Source organism: Leiobunum rupestre, chromosome 4 (genome assembly GCF_980474605.1).
Source record: "Leiobunum rupestre chromosome 4, qqLeiRupe1.1.hap1, whole genome shotgun sequence".
Classification (NCBI taxonomy): Eukaryota; Metazoa; Arthropoda; class Arachnida; order Opiliones; family Sclerosomatidae; genus Leiobunum; species Leiobunum rupestre.
In genome coordinates this window covers 24,232,148-24,257,980 of record NC_143387.1, presented here as the reverse complement: position 1 = coordinate 24,257,980, position 25,833 = coordinate 24,232,148, and the positions used below count along the sequence as shown (strand labels likewise).

The 25,833-nt window shown below is 31.7% G+C and overlaps 2 protein-coding genes across 4 annotated transcripts in view; one reads left to right on the top strand and one right to left on the bottom strand.

The window, feature by feature from the left end:
• Positions 1-11,104: 11,104 nt before the first annotated feature.
• LOC149947234 (3-hydroxyanthranilate 3,4-dioxygenase-like) overlaps positions 11,105-25,833 on the bottom strand; it is a 15,193-nt gene continuing 464 nt past the window's right edge. The window contains exons 3-8 of one of the 3 annotated variants that reach the window (XM_090172177.1): positions 24,556-24,639; positions 23,223-23,329; positions 21,170-21,303; positions 18,375-18,598; positions 18,061-18,143; positions 11,105-11,496 (exon numbers count right to left, since the gene is read on the bottom strand). In XM_090172177.1, the coding sequence (XP_090028303.1) occupies positions 11,436-11,496; positions 18,061-18,143; positions 18,375-18,598; positions 21,170-21,303; positions 23,223-23,329; positions 24,556-24,639 (693 nt within the window). In that variant the 3' untranslated portion in view covers positions 11,105-11,435. Of the gene's footprint in view, positions 11,497-14,489; positions 14,674-18,060; positions 18,144-18,374; positions 18,599-21,169; positions 21,304-23,222; positions 23,330-24,555; positions 24,640-25,833 lie in introns of those variants that run through there. The other 2 variants (XM_090172176.1, XM_090172178.1) reach the window with 2 other exon arrangements.
• LOC149947232 (L-xylulose reductase-like) overlaps positions 23,732-25,833 on the top strand; it is a 20,170-nt gene continuing 18,068 nt past the window's right edge. The window contains exon 1 of the mRNA XM_090172180.1: positions 23,732-23,774. The gene's annotated coding sequence lies outside the window, so the exon portion shown is untranslated. The remainder of the gene's footprint in view (positions 23,775-25,833) is intronic.

The following is a 25,833-nucleotide window of genomic DNA, read 5'->3' as shown; positions in this document are numbered from 1 at the left end:
TGTTTTATGCACACTCACTAAAATTTCTAGACTTTAGAGCATTTCGGTGGTAGAAAATGAACTGAACTAAATCAAAGCGTTTGTAGGAAGTTATCTAATAACTTTTATTTATTTTATGTTATATTTTCTTTTATGTTTAAACCGGCAGTGGGAAGCAAAATAATAGTATTTAAATTTGATCTATAATACTAGAGCTTAGAACGTTTCCTTAACTATTTGTTTACTTTCTATATATTCAGTACAATTTTACGTAAGCAAGAACCGGGGAATTCAGCTTATAGCTTCGATGTTACACCATGGACCAAGAATCTAAGGGGAATTAATGTTCACGATATTTTGACATGGTAGGCGTGGCCTAAATCGGAAGGCTTACTGAGGTACAACAGCCGCTTTGAAGCGCCTCAAGAATTCCGTTCAACTATCACTACGAGAGGCTTAGTCGGGGTTTAGTTAGGTTAAGCTTAGTTCATTAGATTTTTTAAGTTTATAATTGAAATGAATTCCAGTGAATTTGATAAAAAAACACAGCCGTACGCGACTTACTGATTATTTTTACTTAAAACAATAGTTAATTACCATTACTTAATCTTTTAAAGAACAAATTTCAGAAAATATAAGGTTCTAAACTTAGTAAGCCTAATCACGATTTAACCAACAACAACGGCAGCATTTTGTCAAAATTGAACTTCAGCGACGCCAAGTTTCTCCACATTGAACTAAAATTATCCGTGATTTTCCAATTCCCTGTATTAACGCGTGCTTTTTAAGGCCTAAACAGTGAGTCCCTTTAGATTCTTGGTCCATGGTTACACCGACGGCCGCTTTATTTCCAGCTCCATCTTGATTTTAGATTTAAGGTGCCATCTCTTGAACCGCATACGATAAAATATTATTATAAATGTATATTTTTTTAATAAAAACTTTGTTTTAAATAGTATGTTTTATATTTTAAATAGTATGTTTTATATTATAAATAGTATGTTTTATATTATAAATAGTATGTTATAAATAGTATGTTTTATATTTCAAATAGTATATTTTATATTTTAAATAGTATGTTTTACATTTTCAATAGTATATTTTACATTTTAAATTGTATATTTTACATTTCAAATGGTATATTTTATATTTTAAATAGTATATTTTATATTTTAAATAGTATATTTTATATTTTAAATAGTATATTTTATATTTTAAATAGTATATTTTACATTTTCAATAGTATATTTTACATTTTAAATTGTATATTTTACATTTCAAATGGTATATTTTATATTTTAAATAGTATATTTTATATTTTAAATAGTATATTTTATATTTTAAATAGTATATTTTATATTTTAAATAGTATATTTTATATTTTAAATAGTATATTTTATATTTTAAATAATTTATAATATATTTTATATTTTAAATAGTATATTTTATATTTTAAATAGTATATTTTATATTTTAAATAGTATATTTTATATTTTAAATAGTATATTTTATATTTTAAATAGTATATTTTATATTTTAAATAGTATATTTTATATTTTAAATAGTATATTTTATATTTTAAATAGTATATTTTATATTTTAAATAGTATATTTTATATTTTAAATAGTATATTTTATATTTTAAATAGTATATTTTATATTTTAAATAGTATACTTTATATTTTAAATAGTATATTTTATATTTTAAATAGTATATTTTATATTTTAAATAGTATATTTTATATTTTAAATAGTATATTTTATATTTTAAATAGTATATTTTATATTTTAAATAGTATATTTTATATTTTAAATAGTATATTTTATATTTTAAATAGTATATTTTATATTTTAAATAGTATATTTTATATTTTAAATAGTATATTTTATATTTTAAAAAGTATATTTTATATTTAAAATAGTATATTTTATATTTAAAATAATATATAATATATTTTATATTTAAAATAATATAATATATTTCATATTTAAAATAATATATAATATATTTTATATTTTAAATAGTATATTTTATATTTTAAATAGTATATTTTATATTTAAAATAGTATATTTTATATTTAAAATAATATATAATATATTTTATATTTTAAATAATATGTAATATATTTTATATTTTAAATAATATGTAATATATTTTATATTTAAAATAATATATAATATATTTTATATTTTAAATAATATGTAATATATTTTATATTTTAAATAATATATAATATATTTTATATTTTAAATAATATATAATATATTTTATATTTTAAATAATATATAATATATTTTATATTTTAAATAATATATAATATATTTTATATTTTAAATAATATATAATATATAATATATTTTATATTTTAAATAATATATAATATATTTTATATTTTAAATAATATATAATATATTTTATATTTTAAATAATATATAATATATTTTAAATAATATATTTTATATTTTAAATAGTATATTTTATATTTTATATTTTAAATAATATATAATATATTTTAAATAATATATTTTATATTTTAAATAGTATATTTTATATTTTAAATAGTATATTTTATATTTTAAATAGTATATTTTATATTTTAAATAGTATATTTTATATTTAAAATAATATATAATATATTTTATATTTAAAATAATATATAATATATTTTATATTTTAAATAAAATATAATATATTTTATATTTTAAATAATATATAATATATTTTATATTTTAAATAATATTAAATATATAATATATTTAATATTTTTTTTTTCAAAAACATTTATTTAAAAACCAAAACAAAATTACAAACCGGCATATTTACATATTTACATTCAGTATTCTTTAAAATAGAAACAAATTGACAAGATCGGGATTAAGTGAAATTTTTTGGTTGCAATATATCTGGCATATTTTACTTTCTTTTAAAAGTCTTAAAAAATTACGCTCATTTCTCTTCTCCGTTTCTTGATGGTAAGTGCATATTCTTAATAATTTTATAAAGAAATTATCTTTTATCTTTTTTTTCATGTTGGCATTTCCTAAATTCATGGCTTCGTTGTACGCAAAATATATAGTTATTTTTCCAATATCATACAATAATTGTGTCACCTGTAGATTTTCTATATTTCGTTCCACAACGTTATACCAATATTCAATGTTTTTAAAGTTAAAATCCTTATTAAAACTTTGAACTATTTTTGTAATTTGTTCTAAAAGCCATTTGGTCATTTCACACTCTAAATACATATGTTTGAGGTTTCCTATTTCTTTGGAGCAGAAGGGACACATTGGGGACAAATTAAAAATTTTATGTGCCACATTTGGTGTTATTAAATTTCCCTTTAAAGTTCTGTACAATATGTTTGATTCCTTACCAGTGAAATGGTAGAGCCAAATGCTTCTGTAATTAATTTTTATCTCATCCTCAGTTAAATTAAATAAATTTAAAGCACAATCTTTTAAATTTTTCATATTTTTACAATAAATTATATTTTTTATATCGGCTTTTTCACATTCTATCAATTTTTTTAACTCTTTCTTAGCTTTTATTTTTATATCGCTATAATATGAGACAGGATCAGGAGTGCCTCCTTCCCAGGTATATATTTCATCCATGGGAAAAGACTTTGCAATGTCAGTGACAAATTTTTTAAATTCTCGGTTTAGTGCTCTCTGGGAAGGAACACTAATATTTAGGCCACCTTTTAAAAAAGGGTTGCACCAAAGCTTCGTATTTGTATTAAAAATTTGGTGGATAAAAAGGAATTTTAGCTCGATCCATTTCTTGTTAAATTCGGTTTCTGTAGTAAATGGATTGTGCTGAATTGGTAAACTAATAAACTGTTGTAAATTGACCGGTTTTCCTAGTTGTTATTCCATTTTCATTAAAAAGCTAAAAACATCAACATAAAATTGTGGTATAAATTTAAAATCAAAATCAAAATTTTTAAAACAGAAAACTACAGCCTCCAAACCATAGTAATTTGTTTTCCTTAGATAATAATTGAAGAAATGTAATTCGGCACTATGACTTTGGTTTGATAATAAGCCTCCCTCGTCAACTGTCCGCGTGACTACATCTTTACTCGACCAATGTTTGTCAGAGTCCCAAATATAAGTTAAACACGTTTTTAGTATCGTTTCTGAAATTTTTGTTGGACGTTTTAAAAGCGGTAAATGATAATAGTATTTACTAATTTCTTGGTTACACAACTGCGTGCGGGCTTTAAAGGACAAGCGAGGCTTTAAATCGGTGTAGCTAGTTAGCCTGTCGGTAAATTCAGTTTGAAGGTTATCATAAAAATTGTCTTGCCCAATATTGTCAACTTTGAAATTTACTCCTAGAATTTTTATTTCGGTATTATTCCATTTTATGTCCAAGGGAGTATCAAAGCGATGACGCCACGCACCTAACCACAAACCGCAGCTTTTTTCTAAATTTATTTTTGCGTTCTTAAAATTACAATATCTGGCACATTCGTCGCGTAAAATCGTAAGTCCTTGATCGGTTGATATAAAGTGGGTACAGTCGTCTGCAAAGGCCATATTTGTTAAAGGGCGTGGTATAAAAGGTAGGATTAAGCTATGTTCACATAGTTCCTTCCTAAGATGACAAAGAAATGGTTCGAGGGATAACACAAATAGGAAGCTTGACAGTGGGTCCCCCTTGCGAATTCCCTTTTTAATAGGAAAATTTGCCGTTACGTTATTGTTGACTTTGATGCGCGCTTCGGCACATCGATAGGTCGACTTTATAAATTTTATAATCGTATCACCAATATTGATATGTTCCAGAATAGAAAACAAATAACTATGGGCCACCCTATCAAAGGCTTTAGTTTGATCTAGTGAGACAATTGCAAGTTTCTCACCCGAAAAATGGTTAAAATGATAAACAACGTCTCTGAGTACGGTTAGGTTTGATTGGATGTTCCTATGTGGAATGCTTGATGTTTGGTCTTCGTGGATAATATGTTGAATTATGCCCCGAATCCTATTTGCTAAGCATTTTGACATTATTTTATAATCAACATTCAATAAAGATATTGGCCTCCGGTTTGCCAAATCTAACGGGTCCCCTTTCTTATATAATAGCGCAATTATCGCTCTGGTGAAGGAGCTCGGAATATCAGTTAAGTTTAAAATAGAGTTAAAAATATTTTGTAAAGCATCACCAATTAAAAACCAGAAGAAATTATAAAATTCATTTGACAAGCCATCGACACCAGGCGATTTACCTTTTTTTAAAAACTTAATCACATCTCGAATTTCTTTGTTCGAAAAATCTCCTTCACATGTGCCTTTCTCTATTTCGGTCAATTTCGGTAAAATTGATATATACTGAGTACTATCCGGTACCGGATCGTATTGGTAGAGGTGAGTATAAAATTTGTTAGTTTCCAAATACAGGTCTGTTTGAGAATTGGTTGCTAATCCATCTGCTTTCTTTACAAGTCTATTGATAGCCTTTGCACGTTCTTCCTGAAGCAGTTTAAACGCCGAGTATTTTATCGCGCACCTGGAATCGATGTGCGCCCGTGTCATCATCGCTTCCGCTTTTTCCGTTTGGATGCCCTCTAATCGTTTGGTAATTATCACTCTTACGTCACTTAATAAGTTATTATTTTCTAGTTTTTGTAATAAGTCACTAATTTCTTCGTTTTCTTTAGTGGTTGACTTGTACGTATATTCTTTTACAACGCTTTTAATTTTATATTTAACGCTTTCCCACCATTTTAACTTTTCCAGTCCAGAGTCTGGAAAATCGTTTTTCCAATTTTGCCAATTTATTTTAATTATATCTATAAATTTATCATCTTTTAGTAAGGCATTGTTAAAACACAAAATATCGCTCGTGTTAGTTGCGTTTTCAATTCCTGGTAAATCCATATCCAGATACACCCCTATGTGGTCAGATTTGGAACCTCCTAACCTCATTTTTACGTCTTTAACAAAAGGTACTAAACCCGGTGACAAGTAAAACCTATCTAGCCTAGCTTTATGGCTTGGATCAGAGCTCATTGCCCAGGACATACATTTTCCTTTTGGGTTTCTTAATCTATATATATCTTTCATATGATAAAAATCAATTAGATTTTTTAATTTATTGCATAACGTTTTTCGCCTTTCAAGAGTATTTTCCCTATCTAAATCGGTTAAAATTATGTTATCCGGGTTTGCATTTAAAATATCGGTTTTTATAGCTTCAATCGCTTCTAAGGCTTCCTTATCTATTTGAGATATATAGCAATTATATACTGTAATTTGCATATCACACATTTTAAATTCCAGCGTCGTTTTTTGAACGAAACCTGGTATAATATCAGACACTTTAATATTAATATTGTTATTGTAGTAAAATTTTGTATTGTACGAAAAACCTACGCCACCTCTATGGTTGCTATAAGAACGTAGGATATTTACATACGGATTTAAAATTTTAATATTTAAAGGAGATTTGTCAATAAAAGTTTCTTGCCAGCAAGCGAAGGTTACTTTTTTTTGCGACATATTATTAATTTCTCTTAAAAACGCTATGGGTTCATTTAAACCTCTTATTTATATTTTATATTTTAAATAATATATAATATATTTTATATTTTATATAATATATAATATATTTTATATTTTAAATAATATATAATATATTTTATATTTGAAATAATATATAATATATTTTATATTTTAAATAATATATAATATATTTTATATTTTAAATAATATATAATATATTTTAAATTTTAAATAATATTTAATATATAATACCTTTAATATTTTATATTTTAAATAATATTTAATATATAATACATTTAATATTTTATATTTTAAATAAAATATAATATATTTTATATATTATGTGTATTATATTTTAAATGCATATAAATTTCATTTCATTGTTGTTTTTTAATATTATAATAAAAGTACTCATTTTAAATTTAACATTCTTGTTATAGTATTTTTCAAAAGTATATTTAGAAGTAGTGAAAAAAATTAAATTTGGTATTGTTGAAAGTTACCTTTATTAATACTTTCGATTTCTATCGATAGATGGCGGCATCTGAGGTTAAACAATAATTGGTTGAACTACATGGAAATGAAAACTTATCCGGTTCCAATTAATCCCTTGCGCAAATCAGATCTTGTTTCAGTTGTTTATACGCTTATGATAATAGTACAGCCGAGGCAAAGAATTTAGATCCCTAACCTAATAAGTTCTGAAAATTATCTTTGATGGTAATTTTTTACCTGAGATTAATATTGTTTACTTCTTTATTAGTACCTGTATATCCTTTCCACTATTTTATCCCCATCCGCGAGTCTCTTGACAGCCGTCTGCCCAAACCACCCGAGTCAATTTAAATATGCAACGAAGTCCTGGACTATGTAAGCGGTTATTTAAAGTATACATCTTGACAAGCTCGCCGTCGAGTGTGGTAGACGGGTAAAAGGTCGCTTAAGCTGGGTTTTCATCGACGAAATCAGGGGATAATTCCGCAACGTTTTAGTCAAGCAACGTAGCGTGATTCGAGCAGTTCACTACGAGGAAAAATATCGCGAATTTTGCCGCAACGCAATTTTCGTCTAGTGCAAACCCGACTTTTTAGCCTAGACTTCTGAAATATGGTAACAACATGCAAAATTTTCTTTGCCACCTTTTTGGACCTAGTTGGGTCCTTCGCTTTATTTTTCTCCAGCAGAAGAGTGTCAAATAAAAAGACCTTACGAGATAAATGAAGCGGTGCCAATCCAAAAATACCTACCTGACAATCAGCTCATAGGCGAGACCCACCCTTAGAGCACCTTTCGGTTTCGTTGAGATGACGGGGGAAACGCCGCGAATTTGGTAGGCTTAGCCGCTGAGGTAGGAACAACGTTTTTTGCCCTTGTAAGATGTAACACTTCATCTATAGCGTAAAAAACATCCAAAGTACCTTACGCTCAACCTCTAAATCGAACTTTTTAAAGGCTATTTTTCAGGCTATCGATAACCAGATCGAAGAAGATAAATATATATTGGCTTTAAAAATCGCGACAAATCTAGTGTTCAGTTAATGTCTACGATTTCGAGGGGCAAGCCACTTAAGTAAAAATTGTACACTAGATTTCTGATTTCCAAAGATTTGCCTTCAATGTTTAAAGATTTTTCTCGATTGGTTTTGATTTCTGAAGATTTGTTTCGATTTCAAAAGATGTCAAAAGATTTCAAAAGATTTCTAAAGATTTCAAAAGATTTCTAAAGATTTTTCTCGATTGGTTTTGATTTCTGAAGATTTGTTTCGATTTCAAAAGATGTCAAAAGATTTCAAAAGATTTCTAAAGATTTCAAAAGATTTCTAAAGATTTCAAAAGATTTCAAAAGATTTCTAAAGATTTCAAAAGATTTCTAAAGATTTCAAAAGATTTCAAAAGATTTCTAAAGATTTCAAAAGATTTCTAAAGATTTCAAAAGATTTCAAAAGATTTTTAAAGATTTTTAAAGATTTCAAAAGATTTCAAAAGATTTCTAAAGATTTCTAAAGATTTCAAAAGATTTCTAAAGATTTCAAAAGATTTCTAAAGATTTCAAAAGATTTCAAAAGATTTTTAAAGATTTCAAAAGATTTCAAAAGATTTCAAAAGATTTCAAAAGATTTCTAAAGATTTCAAAAGATTTCTAAAGATTTCAAAAGATTTCAAAAGATTTCAAAAGATTTCTAAAGATTTCAAAAGATTTCTAAAGATTTCTAAAGATTTCTAAAGATTTCTAAAGATTTCAAAAGATTTCTAAAGATTTCTAAAGATTTCAAAAGATTTCTAAAGATTTAAAAAGATTTAAAAAGATTTCAAAAGATTTCTAAAGACTTCTAAAGATTTCTAAAGATTTCAAAAGATTTCTAAAGATTTCTTTCGATTTCAAGTATTGTTATGATTTTGAACAATTCCCGTTATTTATGAATTTTTTATTTTCTAAGATTATTTTCGATAATTTTTTAATTTCACAGATTTCTTAAAAAATAGAAATAATTTTGAAGTTTTTGAAAAATGTTCAGCAGATTTTAACGAGAAAGTAATATGCACGGTCATTGAATTATGAATAGAGTAAAACAATGGTAAACGGACTGTTAATTTCAATAAAAAAAATTAATTTGAGAAATAATAAGAAACATTCTTTTTACAATTAAGGATCGTATTACCATTGTTTAACTTGGTTCAACAGATTTATCGAGCGGCTAGCAATACCTCTTAGAATTACCCAATTTGTTTAGTAATTAATCCTGTGATCATTTACTAAGTGATGTTAGACGCGTAAGGAAATTTTTAAAATTGATTAATTACTTAATATATAATTCAAATTTTTAAATAGAGAAAAAATATTGATTGGATTTCGTGTAATGTCAAATATAATTGAAAAAACATTTTACAAGAAATAATAATTAAAACATTTAATAAAAATTATAATATTTATTAATTTTTATAAAAATTGTAATATTTAACAATCTTAATAAAAATTATAATATTTATTAATTTTTATAAAAATTGTAATATTTAACAATCTTAATAAAAATTTTAAAATTGTAAACATTTCATATAAATGAAATCATGTTATATTAAATTTAATCCATTAAATTAAATCATATTATATTAAATTTAATCCATTAAATTAAATCATATTATATTAAATTTAATCCATTAAATTAAATCATATTATATTAAATTTAATCCATTAAATTAAATCATATTATATTAAATTTAATCCATTAAATTAACTCATATTATATTAAATTTAATCCATTAAATTAAATCATATTATATTAAATTTAATCCATTAAATTAAATAAAAAATAATCCATTAAATTATATCATATTATATTAAATTTAATCCATTAAATTAAATTAAAAATAATCCATTAAATTATATTAAAATTAATCCATGAAATTATATTAAAATTAATCCATTAAATTATATTAAAATTAATCCATTAAATTATATTAAAATTAATCCATTAAATTATATTAAAATTAATCCATTAAATTATATTAAAATTAATCCATTAAATTATATTAAAATTAATCCATTATATTATATTAAAATTAATCCATTAAATTATATTAAAATTAATCCATTATATTATAATTAATCCATTAAATTATATTAAAATTAATCCATTAAATTATATTAAAATTAATCCATTGAATTATATTAAAATTAATCCATTAAATTATATTAAAATTAATCCATTAAATTATATTAAAATTAATCCATTAAATTATATTAAAATTAATCCATTAAATTATATTAAAATTAATCCATTAAATTATATTAAAATTAATCCATTATATTATATTAAAATTAATCCATTAAATTATATTAAAATTAATCCATTAAATTATATTAAAATTAATCCATTAAATTATATTAAAATTAATCCATTATATTATATTAAAATTAATCCATTAAATTATATTAAAATTAATCCATTAAATTATATTAAAATTAATCCATTATATTATAATTAATCCATTAAATTATATTAAAATTAATCCATTATATTATAATTAATCCATTAAATTATATTAAAATTAATCCATTATATTATAATTAATCCATTAAATTATATTAAAATTAATCCATTGAATTATATTAAAATTAATCCATTGAATTATATTAAAATTAATCCATTAAATTATATTAAAATTAATCCATTAAATTATACTAAAATTAATCCATTAAATTAGTCCATTAAATTAATCCATTAATTTAATCCATTAAATTAATCCATTAAATTAATCCATTAAATTAATCCATTAAATTATATTAAAAATAATCCATTAATTATATTAAAATTAAAACGTGCAAGCCGCACTCGCAGACAATACTGAGTAGTGAAGTTTGTGATTTTAGAAATATTATCCCGAAATCCTACATTATCTTACCTCATACTAAATTTGTTCGGTTTACTTGCAGCTGTTGAGAGGTTAGGTTGATTTCCACCAAGACACAGTGTGTTTCATCCCCGTTCTGACTCGAAACCAAGTCTTTAGCCCGACCCCAAAAAGCAACATAAATTATCTGTATAAATACTCTTTATATACTAATATATAAGCCTACAGAAATATCTAGTAGTGGTTTCGACCTACAGGTTATTCATGCGGGTTATTTTATTTCTCGGCAGCCAAATTCCAATTACATTTAGTTACTTAAGGGGGAAACGAGAAAAACGCCACGAAAAAATTAGTCATCAATCATCATCTCGTTGAGGGGCTCACGCGTGCCCTCTACGGTTAAATTCGTGCAGTAATGGCTTCGAGAGTAGCAAAAAACGAACTGTTAATTATTAAGAGATATAAAAAACGCGATTAGACGTAAAAATACGTAGATTTGACCTTCTTTCGTTTTTGCGCAGACACGCAAAAAAGGAGTTCGTTTTCGGAGATCGAAACATGTGTAGACGATGTATTTAACGCGTCCATGTCAGCAGGGGCTTTGTTGTACTTTTAGAGTTACTCCTCCTTTCTGGTTCGTAAGTCGCCAACTGAAATAACAAGAAAATAAAATAACTCGGGTGTCGAAACAGGGCGGGGGCCCATCAATCGGATTACGTCCCAAAATACGTCCTACGACACTGAACAAGTTATCGCATGGACTAAAATGTAGGATTGTGTGATATGTGGGAATGTTAATAAAATATCAGATTCATCTCCAGGCTGAAACTAATAATAATAATAATAATAATCAAGCGACTTTTGAAGCCTTTATTCAGGTGGCCGGGTTACTCGCGTAGGAGGGTGGTGGCAAGCCCTGCATGCCACACGATCGAGCCAACAGCTCTCTACACTAACTATTAACTGTAAGCTCTCTTTCTGGTACACCCATAACATAGACCGAGTTCACAGTTTAAAGGGGTTTACTCTCGAGTTCTTCGTTTTACCGGTTCGATAAAAACTTGCAGAGGTTATCGGTAATAGTTAGTGTTGGCTCACGTGGAATGAAGGACTTGCTACCATCACCTCTTACGCATTGTAACCCGGCCACCTATTTAAAGGTATTATAAGTCGATAGTTGACTTAGGCCTAAAGTAATGCCTATTATTATTATTATTATTCTTGCTAATATTATCTGTAAGTCATACTACCTTAAAGGGAATATAACCACAGGTTTTAGGTGTGGAACACAAAACTTCGACCATTTCCCGCTCCCTCCTATGACTTTAGATATTTTTGGCGTTGTATAGTTACACGCCCTAAGTACAGTGCTTGGGGCGTGTCACCACCAATTACGGTAAATGGCATCTTTTGGAACGTATTGCTGATTGAACTTAACTTACTGAACTTAATAATCCGCTAGGCTAAAACCCAAGGCACCACCCTAGGCCCAAGTCATCTAGCGACTTTAAATGCCATTAATTCAGGTGGCTGAGTTACAATGCGTACGAAGGTGGTGGCCAGCCCATCATGCCGCGCGAGCCAACAGCTCCCTACACTAACTTAGCTGTATAGGTTGGTAAAAATATACTGCAAAACGTCCGTCATGGAAGACAAAATTTAGTGTTTTTACTACCGCCATCTCTAGATCAGGGTTGGACATAAGGAGCCTGACTTGTGAGCCTCCTATCTTAATTTATTTTGGTAGTCACTGACCAGTGGGGGTAAAAATGGGGGTATAAAACAAGAAGGACAGTCAACATTTTGCTTTACCCGTCACAATAAAAATAGGATTTTATTAACACTCAAGTTACATGACTTTGGCCGATCACAATTTTTTTAAATAAAATGGGATTGACGAATGATGAATTTATGATACGCCATTATTTATGAATATTTAGGTACATTTTTAACTAGTCAAATTGACTAGTGAGCCCGCAGATTTCAATTAATTTTAGTACTCAGAGCATTTATTTTAGTAGTCCAATGCCGTGACTAGTGCCTTAGGTCCAACCCTGATCTAGATTCGATTCTATTATTTAGCAGACGACCGTTTCTGGAACCCAAAGAGCTTCTCTATTAATAGTTCAGCTTTGAACTAACTAGCCCTCATAATAGGGATAAAATAGCTCAATTTTTTTCTGATGAATATTCTTCCGCTGCTCATTTTTGCAATTACTAATTTAAGAATATACGTGATTATAAAAAATCTTTGAAATTTCAATTGATATTTTGACTAAGGCTCTCGAAAGCGCAATGACGCGTTCGAGCAGTCATTAAAGCTAAAGAAGCGAAGTCAAAGCGCGTTACGTTCGCGACCGAAAAACAATTTTTTTGGTCGTCTCTTGACTTAAGACCGCTTTCGAAAAATATTTTATTGAAACAAATGAAGGGTCTTAAAGGTGGACTTAATAAATAGCGGCTTATATATCTTTTTGTCTCCCGGGAATTTCTTTAAGCCGTCGTTAGGCGGCGCTTAACTCGGAAAAGCAGTTTTGCGCTTGTCACTTAAATTGGAGTATCAAAAAGAAGTCCACTTTCAAGCGTGTAAATCGCCCTCTTTCGTTCCGCGCCCGCCCCCTGGTGGCCAGCGCTTTTTGACGGTGCCGAAGGTGAATTGCAGCGTCCGGGGGTGGCCGAGCGTCGAGGTTTCGAAGAGGCCCACGCTTTGGCAAAAAATGCCGTGTAATGAAGCGTTTGCTAACCTTACCTGTCATTTCCATCGTTAAGATGGCGACCGAGGCTTAGACCCGGTAAATACGTTTATATATCAAAAAAGAGAGTTCGGAAAAGGCCTTCTTAAAACAGACAATTTTTGAGAGATTTTAAAGAGCAAGGAGGAAGAAGAGTGGAAAAACCTCTTTTGGCGCAATGGGACGCGTTTTTGTGGTCCATTGAACTCGCCTCTTGACCCTTAGTCCCTTATGCTCTGGGGGGGAATCGAGGCTAGTAGCGCCCTCTCTGTTTTCTTTTCTCTCTTATCGTCGAGCTTTCTATCAGTTTATAAGTAGGTTTATACGCGTTTGTCCTACAGCGTGCTTTAACCTAACAATGGCTTAGTACAATTGAAATAATAGATAAATTAATCCCCTTTACTTTTACTAATTCTCGATGCACCATCTAGACAGGGAGTACAGAACGGGGTGGGTGGAAAGTGGGTGGAAAGGTTGGCAAAATACGGGACAAGATACGGCTTTTTGCGCCATCTACCTAATTTTTGTGGCTTTGTTGTTTATGGAGGAAGTTTATGCTGCCGTCTTTCATGAGATAATTTAAATATTTACAATTAGGATTCTACGTTATCTTACGACTGGCAATATTCCAAGTTTCTTGAGTAAAGCGTATAATTTTTAGGATATAATACAACTGAAATCATAATACTAAATCAATGTAAATCTAATTTTGTATCATATTTCAAACCTTAAGCGTTTGCAATGATTGGCTAATATATTTCCGATTTATAACATGGCCTTTTTAAACACATTCCCTAAAATAGAAAAATAAATTGTATAAAATGATATAAAATAATTATAAGATCTGTTAAAATAATTACAATTTTATTTTATTTTGACCTTTGAAAGTCGATTTATGTAACAAAGGTCCATGATTATTTTCACCATGTGTGTAAAATTTGAATTTCTCAACAAAAACCGCATGGCCGCTGATAATAGATGGCGTTAAATTGTCGAGGTGTCCCGTATTTTGCAGAGGCGCCTGCTGAAGTGTAGCTCATTGCAGCAGAACCAAAAAACTCCCCTCTTTGCATCTCCCGTTCTGTACTCCCTGATCTAGACGTGTTTAATAATAATAATAATCAGCTAGGCTAATACCCAAGGCACCACCCTAGGCCTAAGTCATCGAGCGACTTTTAAAGCCTTTAATTCAGGTGGCCGGGTTACAACGCGTAGGAGGGTGGTGGCAAGCCCTGCAAGCCACGCGAGCCAACAGCTCCCGACACTAACTATTACCGTTAACCTCAACATGTTTTTATGGAAGGGGAAACCGAAGATCTCGAGGGAAAACCCCTTAAACCAGTGGGGAGAGAACATGCAAACTCAGAGCGGAAGGAGTTGTTCCAAGTTTTCACCCAGTGCCACAATTTGGGATCGAACCCGGCTCCTCTTGCTGCGAGGCGAAAGTGCTAACCACTCCGCCACCCCACTTTATTTATATTATTTACGGATAATAATCATTCTTTATTTATCAAGCCTAATGGGTTTAGATTGGTTCGAATGAACTCCAAAATAATAATGTTTGAGATAGGCGCGCGTGAATTATTTCTTAACTTCTATAAACACTTCGTAGAATATTGCCTCATTTAATAGATGGGTTGAGCTATCTTCTTGAAAACACCTACGTCTACACTCTGCTACAAGTTTCCCCGTTCACGTTTTCAAAGGGTGGCTTAACCTGTCTTTTACAGCTCGGTCAAAGATCGTTGCCGCTCATTGTTCAGTATTCAGTTTAATCAAGAATGTGTATATCTATACTACGGAGAATTACTATGTTGGACGTTAGTTTTAAAGGGGAAAGCTTTAACCAATTAGATAGCCCTATAGCCCGTTAAAAACTAAAATCTATGGCGAAAACCGCATCAAAAATATTGAGTGGTTAATTTTTAATAACATAAAGAAATTTCGGGAAATTTAAAAGCGCGCGTCCGCCGCGACACCTGGTGAGAAATCGGTGATACAGAAAAACAACGTAAAAGCGCGCATTGCTGAAGAAGTGAAAGATTTGTTTTTCACGCGCGGCGCGTTCCAGTTATACGAGACCTAAGCCTAAATTGCGCGATTTTAAAAGTTAAGATAGTTCGCAAATCGCTCACTAAGGTGCTGCTGGCGCTGCGAAAATTCAAACCCCAATACTTGGCGTTATTTTGCATTTCAACTATTTAGGCCAAAACTATTTTTTCAAGACAAAATAAGGTACGTGTAAATCTATTGAACGTCTTGTTGATCTTTTGATATGCAAATAAGGCGATATTTGGAAACGCTTGGCCATTCCCCTCTAAGGAACCAATGAGAACCGGGATGATTTATTGTTTAAGGGGTAAAGAAGCTGACTCGTCTCAACATGTGGCCATAAGTAACATAAGAACTATAAGTATGTCAATTAGAAAACAATTTCACTGAACTTATTTTGCTCAATCTAGATTTAGTTTTCCGCCCAGAGCCCCTAGTGTCTAAATATGCCCAAGGTATATAATAATAATCAGCTAGGCTAATACCCTTGGCACCACCTTAGGCCTAAATCATCCAGCGACTTTTAAAGCCATTAATTCAAGTGACCGGGTTATAATGCGTAGGAGGGTGGTGGAAAGCCCTTCATGCCACGTGAGCCAACCCTACACACGCAAGTTTATATGCAAGGGGAAAGCGAAGAGCTCGGGGGAAAACCCCTTTAACCAATGGGGAGTGAACTTACAAACGAAACGTAGAGTTTTCTACCAGTGCCAGAAGTTGGGATCGAACCCGGCTCCTTTTGCTGCGAGGTGAAAATGCTAACCACTTGTAAAATAAACTTCTATTAAGCCACGTTCACACTTACCCCTAAAATCGCTTCGTTTAGATAACTAGTTTCCAAAACCAACATGAGAAATCGCTTCGTGTTGGTTCGAGAAGCAACTCGTCCCAGTTGGTTCGCTGAGAATCGCTTTCAAAACGACAAGGCGGGGAAGTCAAATCCCTCGTATTTTCCAAAATAATGGGAATACAATTCTAAATAATGTCAAATTGTATAGTAAACATGATTAACTAATTGTTTTGGGATACATTTCAGTATTTTCAAAATTCTAGTCATAATTTGAAATGGCATTAAGCCTTGGCTACAAGCGAACCGGGGTGAAGTGATTTTGCACGTGTGAACCAAGAATTATCGTCGACGGTCAAAACTGGCATTCAAACTGACCTAAACTGGGTTTTAGGCCTTAGTGTGAACGTGGCTTAAGTCGCAGCTCATCAAGAATGTCAGCGTCGAAAAAAGGTTCGGTCAGGAAATTATCAATAAAACAATACATACTTATCGTAATTATGTTAGTTATGATGTGGCGTATTAACCAATAGGGCATAGGCTGAGTATTCTTAGGTCTAGGGGCGCGGAATATTTCGATGGCCCGCGACGAGGCTAGTGCCAGAGCAGATTAAGGACCCCATGGGGCCCAGATTGTTGTTATTCCGTCCCTGAAATCAACATTTAGTCACTCTAATTAAGTCAAAATATTTACATTCTTGGTTTAAAGTCTACCTGCACCCAAAAATTAAAATTTAATATTTTATTAGATTATGTATAGTTGTCAACACTGTCAAAATTTCATATTAAAATATTAATTATTTTATAAGTTATTCATAATATAAAATGTGAATTTTAGGTTCCAATTGATCCGAAAACACAAAATCTTGAATGTATGACGTAGAAGAAGCCAAACAATATATATTTTACTCAAACCGCCAAATTGGCTAGATCATGATTACGTATGGCAACGTTGGCTACACCCTAGAAATTAAAAAGCCAAATTTCCAGGACAAGTTATGTCGCGTTGTACAGTACGATGAAAACATACTAAACATCATGGTTTTAAATACCAGTGGATGAAACTATCCTTACCCCATCTGTATGAAAGAAACATTTCTACCAGGGAATAATTATTTAACGGTTGGCGCTGCTGTAGTCTAAATGAGTACACTAGTGACACGAATGAAATCTTATTTACATCCGAGCCCGCAAAATTAACTAGCATCAGTGACGTCAGTGATGCTATAAATTAAGTCACGCGCACTTTTAAAAACGGAATTAATTTCTATAGAAGGTGCTATAAGGAGATGCACCGAGAAAATAGGAGACAAAGCGGGTAGACTTTAACTGATAACATGATTTACTCAAACATGAAAGTGGCAAAATCGTAGTCAGTTCACTGGGGAATCTCAAATGCTAACGGTTTGCGACAAGTAATTCTATTAATTGCTAATCTTTGTAGGGTTGATTTTAAAATAATTATAGCGCTAGAAAATCTGTAAATTAATGTAAAGGTAGATTAAGAAAATGAAGAATGTCCGTTGAAAGGACGCGCGGCGCCACACTGGGCCGTTTTGGATTCGTTTACCCAATCCATCCGCTTTGTTCTCTCGCGGGTTGTTTGGATAATTCTAAAGAGGGCTTATTTTAAAGAGACTCACCTTTGGCCCGCGGGGACCAGAGCGGAGGTCAAAAGGTCAATTGAAAATTCGATACCGTCGACGTTGAGCTCTGCTTGGCCTTCCTGCGGGTTAAATACTTAAATTTGTCAATAATAATTCGAGGCCTATGTTTTCGCGTCGCTCCTGGCAACTGCGTCAGGTATTCTTCCTAGATCATGATCTTCCTAGTTTTACCGTGCGCGGGCAATTCTCTTTCGCTGAAAGACTCACGCAGAGAGAGCGAGAGTGAGAGAGAAGTACACGGGACGCAGTTGCTTAGTCCTAGCGCGGATCTTAATTATCGTTATTCTTACCAATTGTAATAAGAAAGTTTCCAAGCCGGGCGAACTTCCTTGAAATTCTTGTCCGTTCCCTAGCAGCAGTTCAACGCACGACTTATACTCCCCTTCGAAGATATTTATCCGCTTTGTCACATTGTCGTCGTTAAGGGCCTCTTGAATTTCATCTCGCAAACTAACGGGCGTTTCCAGCTCTCTTTTAGAGTCCCAATTATTCCTTTTATCCTCGTTTATGGAACCTAAATTGTATAAATTGCTTAAATAAATAATGAACAACTAACCAGGACTTAGACGCTATTAGAAAAAGTTTAAAGCCACAGAAAACTAAATTAAAGCTATTTTAAAAAGTACATGTATCAAACTAAATTAAATATACTAGAAAAGAATGCATCTAGGCCGTAAAAGAAATGATCATATAATTAACCCATTTCGAAAGTATACCTTTAACATTATGAAATGCTTTTATACCTTAACATGGCGGCGTATTTTCACGCGTAAATTTAATTTTGAGATCAACCGACTCTGACGAAACCCGCAAGATTAAGAAACTAATAATGAATAAAATATAAAAACCGTTTTTCGTCGCGGGCTCAACATAGATCTCTATGGTTACCGATTTAGCTTGTTTATTTTATTTTAAAAATGTATTTATTTATATTTTGACATAATGACTATGTTGAGACGACTTTTAGCGAGCTGCCTCCAGTTTTCTTTCCCCCTCTCAAATAAGATTTTTCTTCATCTCAAATAACACTCTTCTTCCTCTCAAATAAGACTTCTTCCTCTCAAATTGAGCTTTTCTCCTCTCAAATAAGACTATTCTTCCTCTCAAATAAGACTTCTTCCTCTCAAATACGACTCTTCTTCCTCTCAAATAAGACTTTTCTTCCTCTCAAATTGAGCTTTTCTCCTCTCAAATAAGACTCTTCTTCCTCTCAAATACGACTCTTCTTCCTCTCAAATAAGACTTTTCTTCCTCTCAAATCAACCTTTCTTAAAGGCCTAGGTATTCTTCTGTCTGTCACCCTTTAAGTTTACTTCCCGCCAAACAAATACCCTGGTGGTAGGCCAACCGCAAAACACTTTGGCCTACCACCAGGGTATTTGTTTGGAAGGAAAGTAAATTTAAAGGGTGACAGGCAGAAGAATACCTAGGCCTTTAATCTCAAATCAACTTTTCTTATTCTTAAATCTACCTTTCTTCCTCTCAAATCGACCTTTCCTCCTCTCAAATAAGACTTTGTTTCCGCTTCCTTACTTCCTCTCAAGCTTTCCTCCTCTCCAAAATGACTTTCCTACCTCTCAAAACAACCTTTCTTCCTCTCAAAAACGACTTTCCTTCCTCTCAAATTAAGCTTTCCTCCTCTCAAATAAGACTTTCCTACCTCTCAAATCAACCTTTCTTTCTCTCAAATTTCACTTTCGTCCTCAAAACAACCTTTCTTCCTCTCAAAAACGACTTTCCTTCCTCTCAAATCAACCTTCCGTCCTCTCAAATTAAGCTTTCCTCCTCTCAAATTAAGCTTTCCTCCTCTCAAATAAGACTTTCCTACCTCTCAAATCAACCTTTCTTTCTCTCAAATTTCACTTTCCTCCTCTCAAAACAACCTTTCTTCCTCTCAAAAATGACTTTCCTTCCTATCAAATCAACCTTCCCTCCTCTCAAATCAACCTTTCCTCCTCTCAAATAAGACTTTCTTCATCTCAAATTGAGCTTTCCTCCTCTCAAATCTCACTTTCTTCCTCTAAAACCAAAATTTCTTCAGTGCCCCTCCGTAGGCGTGTTCTCCACCTGTTACATTTTTTGGTGGCGAGGGGGCAAGCTCGTGTACTCTCGACAGTGATACGTGTATAAGGGTTGGGGTGTTATAGCGTGCTTGGATTTTTTTCGTTCAATCGAAGACAAAGGCGGCTTAAGAGACGAAGCTAAATATCCTAATAGAGACGTATTAAGGGTTTGAATGGATAAAAAAATCACGGTGGAAGGGCTATAAATATCCCATCTCGGAGAATCAAGCCTATCGAATGTTTATGTACCGGTTCGCGAAAAGTAGTCGGAGGAAGGGGGTCTGACACTGATTGATGACGCGGGCCCCCGGAGCGCCCTCTTCTTGTCGCAACTGCCGGCTTTCTTTGACTTTTTTAATAATTCAGTAAGAGAACTACTTGTTCCGCCGACTATGATCTCGGCAAATCCTCCCGTTCAATCCCGATGATCGTCGTCGTCCGCGTTAGGCTTAGCCGAGCTAATACGAGCGAATCGAAAACGAGGCTATTAGAGCACCTCGGACGAGGCCGTCTCGCCTTACTATCTATCTTCACCGGACAGTTCGCGTATACTCTTCTACGAGGGTAAAGTCGGCGACTCGTACCGTGTAGTTGAGCGTGAAAGGTGGCTATCTCGAATGGCTCCGAATCCCGGTCGGCTACGGGATTAGCGACTTGGAAGTCGCGCGTGAGAAAGGCGACCGGGGTCCCATCGCTGGCACCGAAAGTAGTGTAAGTCGTTTGTTTAGGCCTTGGCCGAAATGAGTCTCGGAATTCGTCGCGACTTATATATATCTAGCTCGGACGATATTAGATAAAATGAGGATATATCGCGATGAATACCATTCCAGTCGAAAAAAAGTAAAAACCTGCTCATTTTTCATTAATCTCATTAAGCGTTTCTCTCTTTTTTTTTGGAACGGGGGGGGGGGGGGGGGTTGATTTGGTCATCTCACAGTCGCTCATAAATATGTCGTGCACGATGAATAGGTACTCGGGCAAAATTAATAGTCGTTTCTGGAGATTTGCATCTGGATACTTACCCGACAGCGGTTTCCCCGTTCGGAATTGCTCGGATCGAAAAAACTCGTCAATGTATTCTGCAAGTTTCGAAGCGCTCCGTTCCCAGTTGAACCATGTTTCGTACAACACTTCTTTAGATCCATCCACGTAATATCTGCTTGATGGAAATTTGTTTAAATAACCAGAAGTATATAATATCCTCTCCCGAGGAGGCCCTAATAATCTTGATTAAATGACAAAAATGTATATCATGATTTAATCATTTTAATCACATTCTAATCATTCAATTGTTGAGTTAATCATTTTAATCACAATCTAATTATTAAATTGTTGAGTTAATCATTTTAATCACAATCTAATTATTAAATTGTTGAGTTAATCATTTTAATCACAATCTAATTATTAAATTGTTGAATTAATCAGTCAATTCTCGAATTAATCAGTCAATTCTCGAATTAATCATTAAAGTATCGAATTAATCAGTCAATTCTCGAATTAATCATTAAAGGATCGAATTAATCAGTCAATTCTCGAATTAATCCGTCAATTCTCGAATTAATAATTAAATTATCGAATTAATCAGTCAATTCTCGAATTAATCATTAAATTATCGAATTAATCATTAAATTATCGAATTAATAATTAAATTCTCGAATTAATCATTAAGTTATCGAATTAATCATTAAATTCTCGAATTAATCATTAAATTCTCGAATTAATCATTAAATTCTCGAATTAATCAGTCAATTCTCGAATTAATCATTAAATTATCGAATTAATCATTAAATTATCGAATTAATCATTAAATTCTCGAATTAATCATTAAGTTATCGAATTAATCATTAAATTCTCGAATTAATCATTAAATTCTCGAATTAATCATTAAATTCTCGAATTAATCATTAAATTATCGAATTAATTAGTCAATTCTCGAATTAATCATTAAATTATCGAATTAATCATTAAATTATCGAATTAATCATTAAATTATCGAATTAATCAGTCAATTATCCAATTAATCATTAAATTATCGAATTAATCATTAAGTTATAGAATTAATCATTAAATTCTCGAATTAATCATTAAATTCTCGAATTAATCATTAAATTCTCGAATTAATCATTAAATTATCGAATTAATTAGTCAATTCTCGAATTAATCATTAAATTATCGAATTAATCATTAAATTATCGAATTAATCATTAAATTATCGAATTAATCAGTCAATTATCCAATTAATCCGTCAATTCTAGATTTAATCAATCAATTTTCGAAATAATCATATAAATCTTGATTTAATCATGTTAATCTCAATTAAATCATTTAAATCTCGATTTAATCATTAACATTTCAATGGATATGTAAATACGTAATTCGTAATAGATATATTATAAAATTCTGATTTAATTCATATAATAGTCACGAAGTTAATTTATAGAACGAACCATTTTACCGATATCAAAGTATGCTTCGAAGGCAAAAATCAGTAAAATAACCATTTGAAAACTTATTGAAAGTACACAAAATAAGCTTAATTCACAATCACACTTCCCAGTAGCGACCGCGTAATCTCGAGCAAAATATTCTTCAGTAGCGTTGCTAGGATTTCGCTTCGGGGGAGGGGGAGACACAATTGTGCCTATCACTGGTTACTCGACTTAAACTATTCATTCCAAAAACCCTGAATCGACCCTATTAGATAGGTTTAAGCCACCCATTGAAAACGTGGATGAGAAACTTGTAGGATTGTAGACGTAGCTTTATTGTGTACAAACTATTCTCCTACAAGTTCGCCCGTTCACGTTTTCAAGAGGGTGGCTCAACTTGTCTATTAGCTGGAGAACAGTTAGAACTACAGCACCTATCACACTTTCCATAGTTAATATTCTCCTTATTGTCAAAAGTCATAAGAGGGTGTGGCCAATATTGGAATCCCTTGGGAAGGGGGGGGGCATAAATACTAGTATTTATATTCCCTTTAAACATTCAATAGTGGACGACAGGGTTTCTAATAAATTATCCTCTTTGGGAAGGTAATTACAAAATTGTAGTTTCGATTCACCGTTAACGAACCTTAAGCAGTCCATTTCGTCGGCCGCTCTTCTTCTTTCGATGACCAGTCCAATCGTGTCCGGTTTGCGTTGAGGCGAATGAGGAATGCGACTCGGAAGCAGAAAAGCCTTGATATTGGAGAAACAGTTCACGTCTATTAAATTCTACCTTAAAGGGGAACGGTCGAGCTTTAACCAGTTAGATAGACCTATAGCCCATTAAAAATTAAAATTTATGGCGAAAACCGCATAACAAAATATTGAGTGGTTAATTTTTAATAAAATAAAGAAATTTCGGGAAATCGAAAAGCGCGCGTCCGCCGCGACACCTGGTAAGAAGTCGGTCAGACAGAAAAACAACGTAAAAGCGCGCGCTGCTGAAGACGCAAAAAATTTGTTTTGCACGCTCGGCGCGTTCCAGTTATAAGAGACTTAAGCCTAAATTGCGCGATTTTAAAAGTTAGGATAGTTCGCAAACCGCCTAAGATGGCGGCGAAATTTCAAACATAAACACCTGGCGTTATTTTTCGTTTCAACTTTTTGGGCCAAAAGCTATTATTTCAAGACAAAAAAGGTACGTGTTAGTATATTGAATGTCTTGTTAATCTTTTGATACGGAAATAAGGCCATATTTGGAAAAGCTTGGCCGTTCCCCTTTAATATGTGACTTCCTATCCTTAAATCTTTACTGACAAGGAGACATCCCGAAGTGTAGCCCACCAATTTTGTTCAAACTCGGGGGATTGGTAGACCTACATGTAACTTGAAAAATCCTAAAGGGAATTTATTCAATGGGCAACCGTTTTGCCATGGCAACGAAAAATGTTTTTGACAACAACAAATGGAAATTTTCCCATTGAAAATAACATGGGATTCTGACCTATTCCTTGAACAAATTTCAAAATTTCGAAAATGCTAAAAATAGAATAAAATAGATAAAAATTGACCAAAAAAACATCAAAATTGATCAACTGTTGATCAATTTGAGGTCAAAATCCCATGTTATTTTCAATAGGAAAATTTAATATTTTGTGTTGTCAAAAACATTTTTCGTTGCCATGGCAAAGCGGTTGCCCATTGAATTAATTATTTTTAGGATTTTTCATGATACATGAAGGTCTACCAATCCCCCGAGTTTGAACCAAATCGGTGGGTTACACTTCGGGATGTCTCCTTGTGAGCGCAATTCACGACACAGACTCTTTAGTGCGCATCGTGGTAGTTCGCTCGCTCTCGATTCAATAGAAGGAGGTTGTGACGTCACTCCGTGAATGGCTCTCAATAAAATATTACCCAAAGAGGCATACTCTTGGAACAATATTATAGGTTTATGATGATAAAAATCATGAAGTTACCTCTCCTTCTTTTATGATGATGTCTCTGAACGTATTTTTTTCCAATACTGTCAAACACATCTCTCCCTTTAACATGTAGAAGAACTGCAAAAAGAAATTTGGGTTCAATTCACTATACTCAGCTAGGAGCAACCAACACAACACCCAGCGTTGCCAGATAGCCAAAATCCAATTATAGACCCAAGGACTAAAAATTATAGGTCACATTGTATTTGGCGGTAATTCTAATTTTGCCTCGGATATCTCACTTATGTTTGATAAAATTTCGCTTTTAAATAAACCCATTGACGTATGGTAAAATAAAACTTTTTAAATAAATAAAAAACTGAAAAATAATAAAAACACGTTTATTCATCGCATTTGTCAGCTGCTAGCAGAGAAACTCTTGGATGGTTAACGTTTTCAGTAAGAAATTTTCAAATTATAGGAATTATAGGTCATCAATATCGAAAAATAAAAAACGCCCTATATAGTACACTGTTAAAATTATAGGACAACGAAAATTTCGTGACAAAATTATAGATTTTTCCTAAAATTATAGGACGTCTGGCAACGACGACAACACCCCACACAAGGAGACCGCAACCCGTCAAAAGTCTTGCATTTAATTGTGTACAATTTTCATTGGTTAGACGCTTTAGCGCCTGCTGCCGTCGGAAGGGGAAAAATCGGAAATTGTCTCCCCCCCCTACCCCGCCCGTAAAACGTGTAATGAAATTTGTACGCGACACTGCGGTTAGCGTGTTTAAAGGCTGGCTGCGTTCTCCTTGTGTTTGTTGCTCCAAGTATATTAAGTAGCAACAAGGAGAAAAACCTCTTATTCAATTTAAACCAAAATAGAAATAGTTATTTGGAGCATTTCAAATTTGACTGGTGGAAGTTTCTATTTATCCGTATACCTACTTGTATTATCCCAATTTGTGTAAATAATTTCAATTACGTATTATCAGAAGTTTATAACATGTGAAGTGTCCATCTCACTACACATCCAATGTTATTCAATTAGAAAAATAGACCATGAGATAGTGATTATTGCAGGGTGAAAATATAGTTTATAAGTAAATATTTCCATAACATCCTTGATTTGGCTGGAATAAAGCCCGCATTAAAAGTGCCTCGAGCCTGTGAAGATACATTTTAATGGCCTAAAAAGACTTCTTTCGCGAAATAATATTATAAACTTCTGGTATTATTTAAAAGCTATTTCTGTTCTAATATAACATAATCTTTTTTCAAATGTCGGAAGTTCAGGATTTTAGTAAATTATTTAATTTTTAA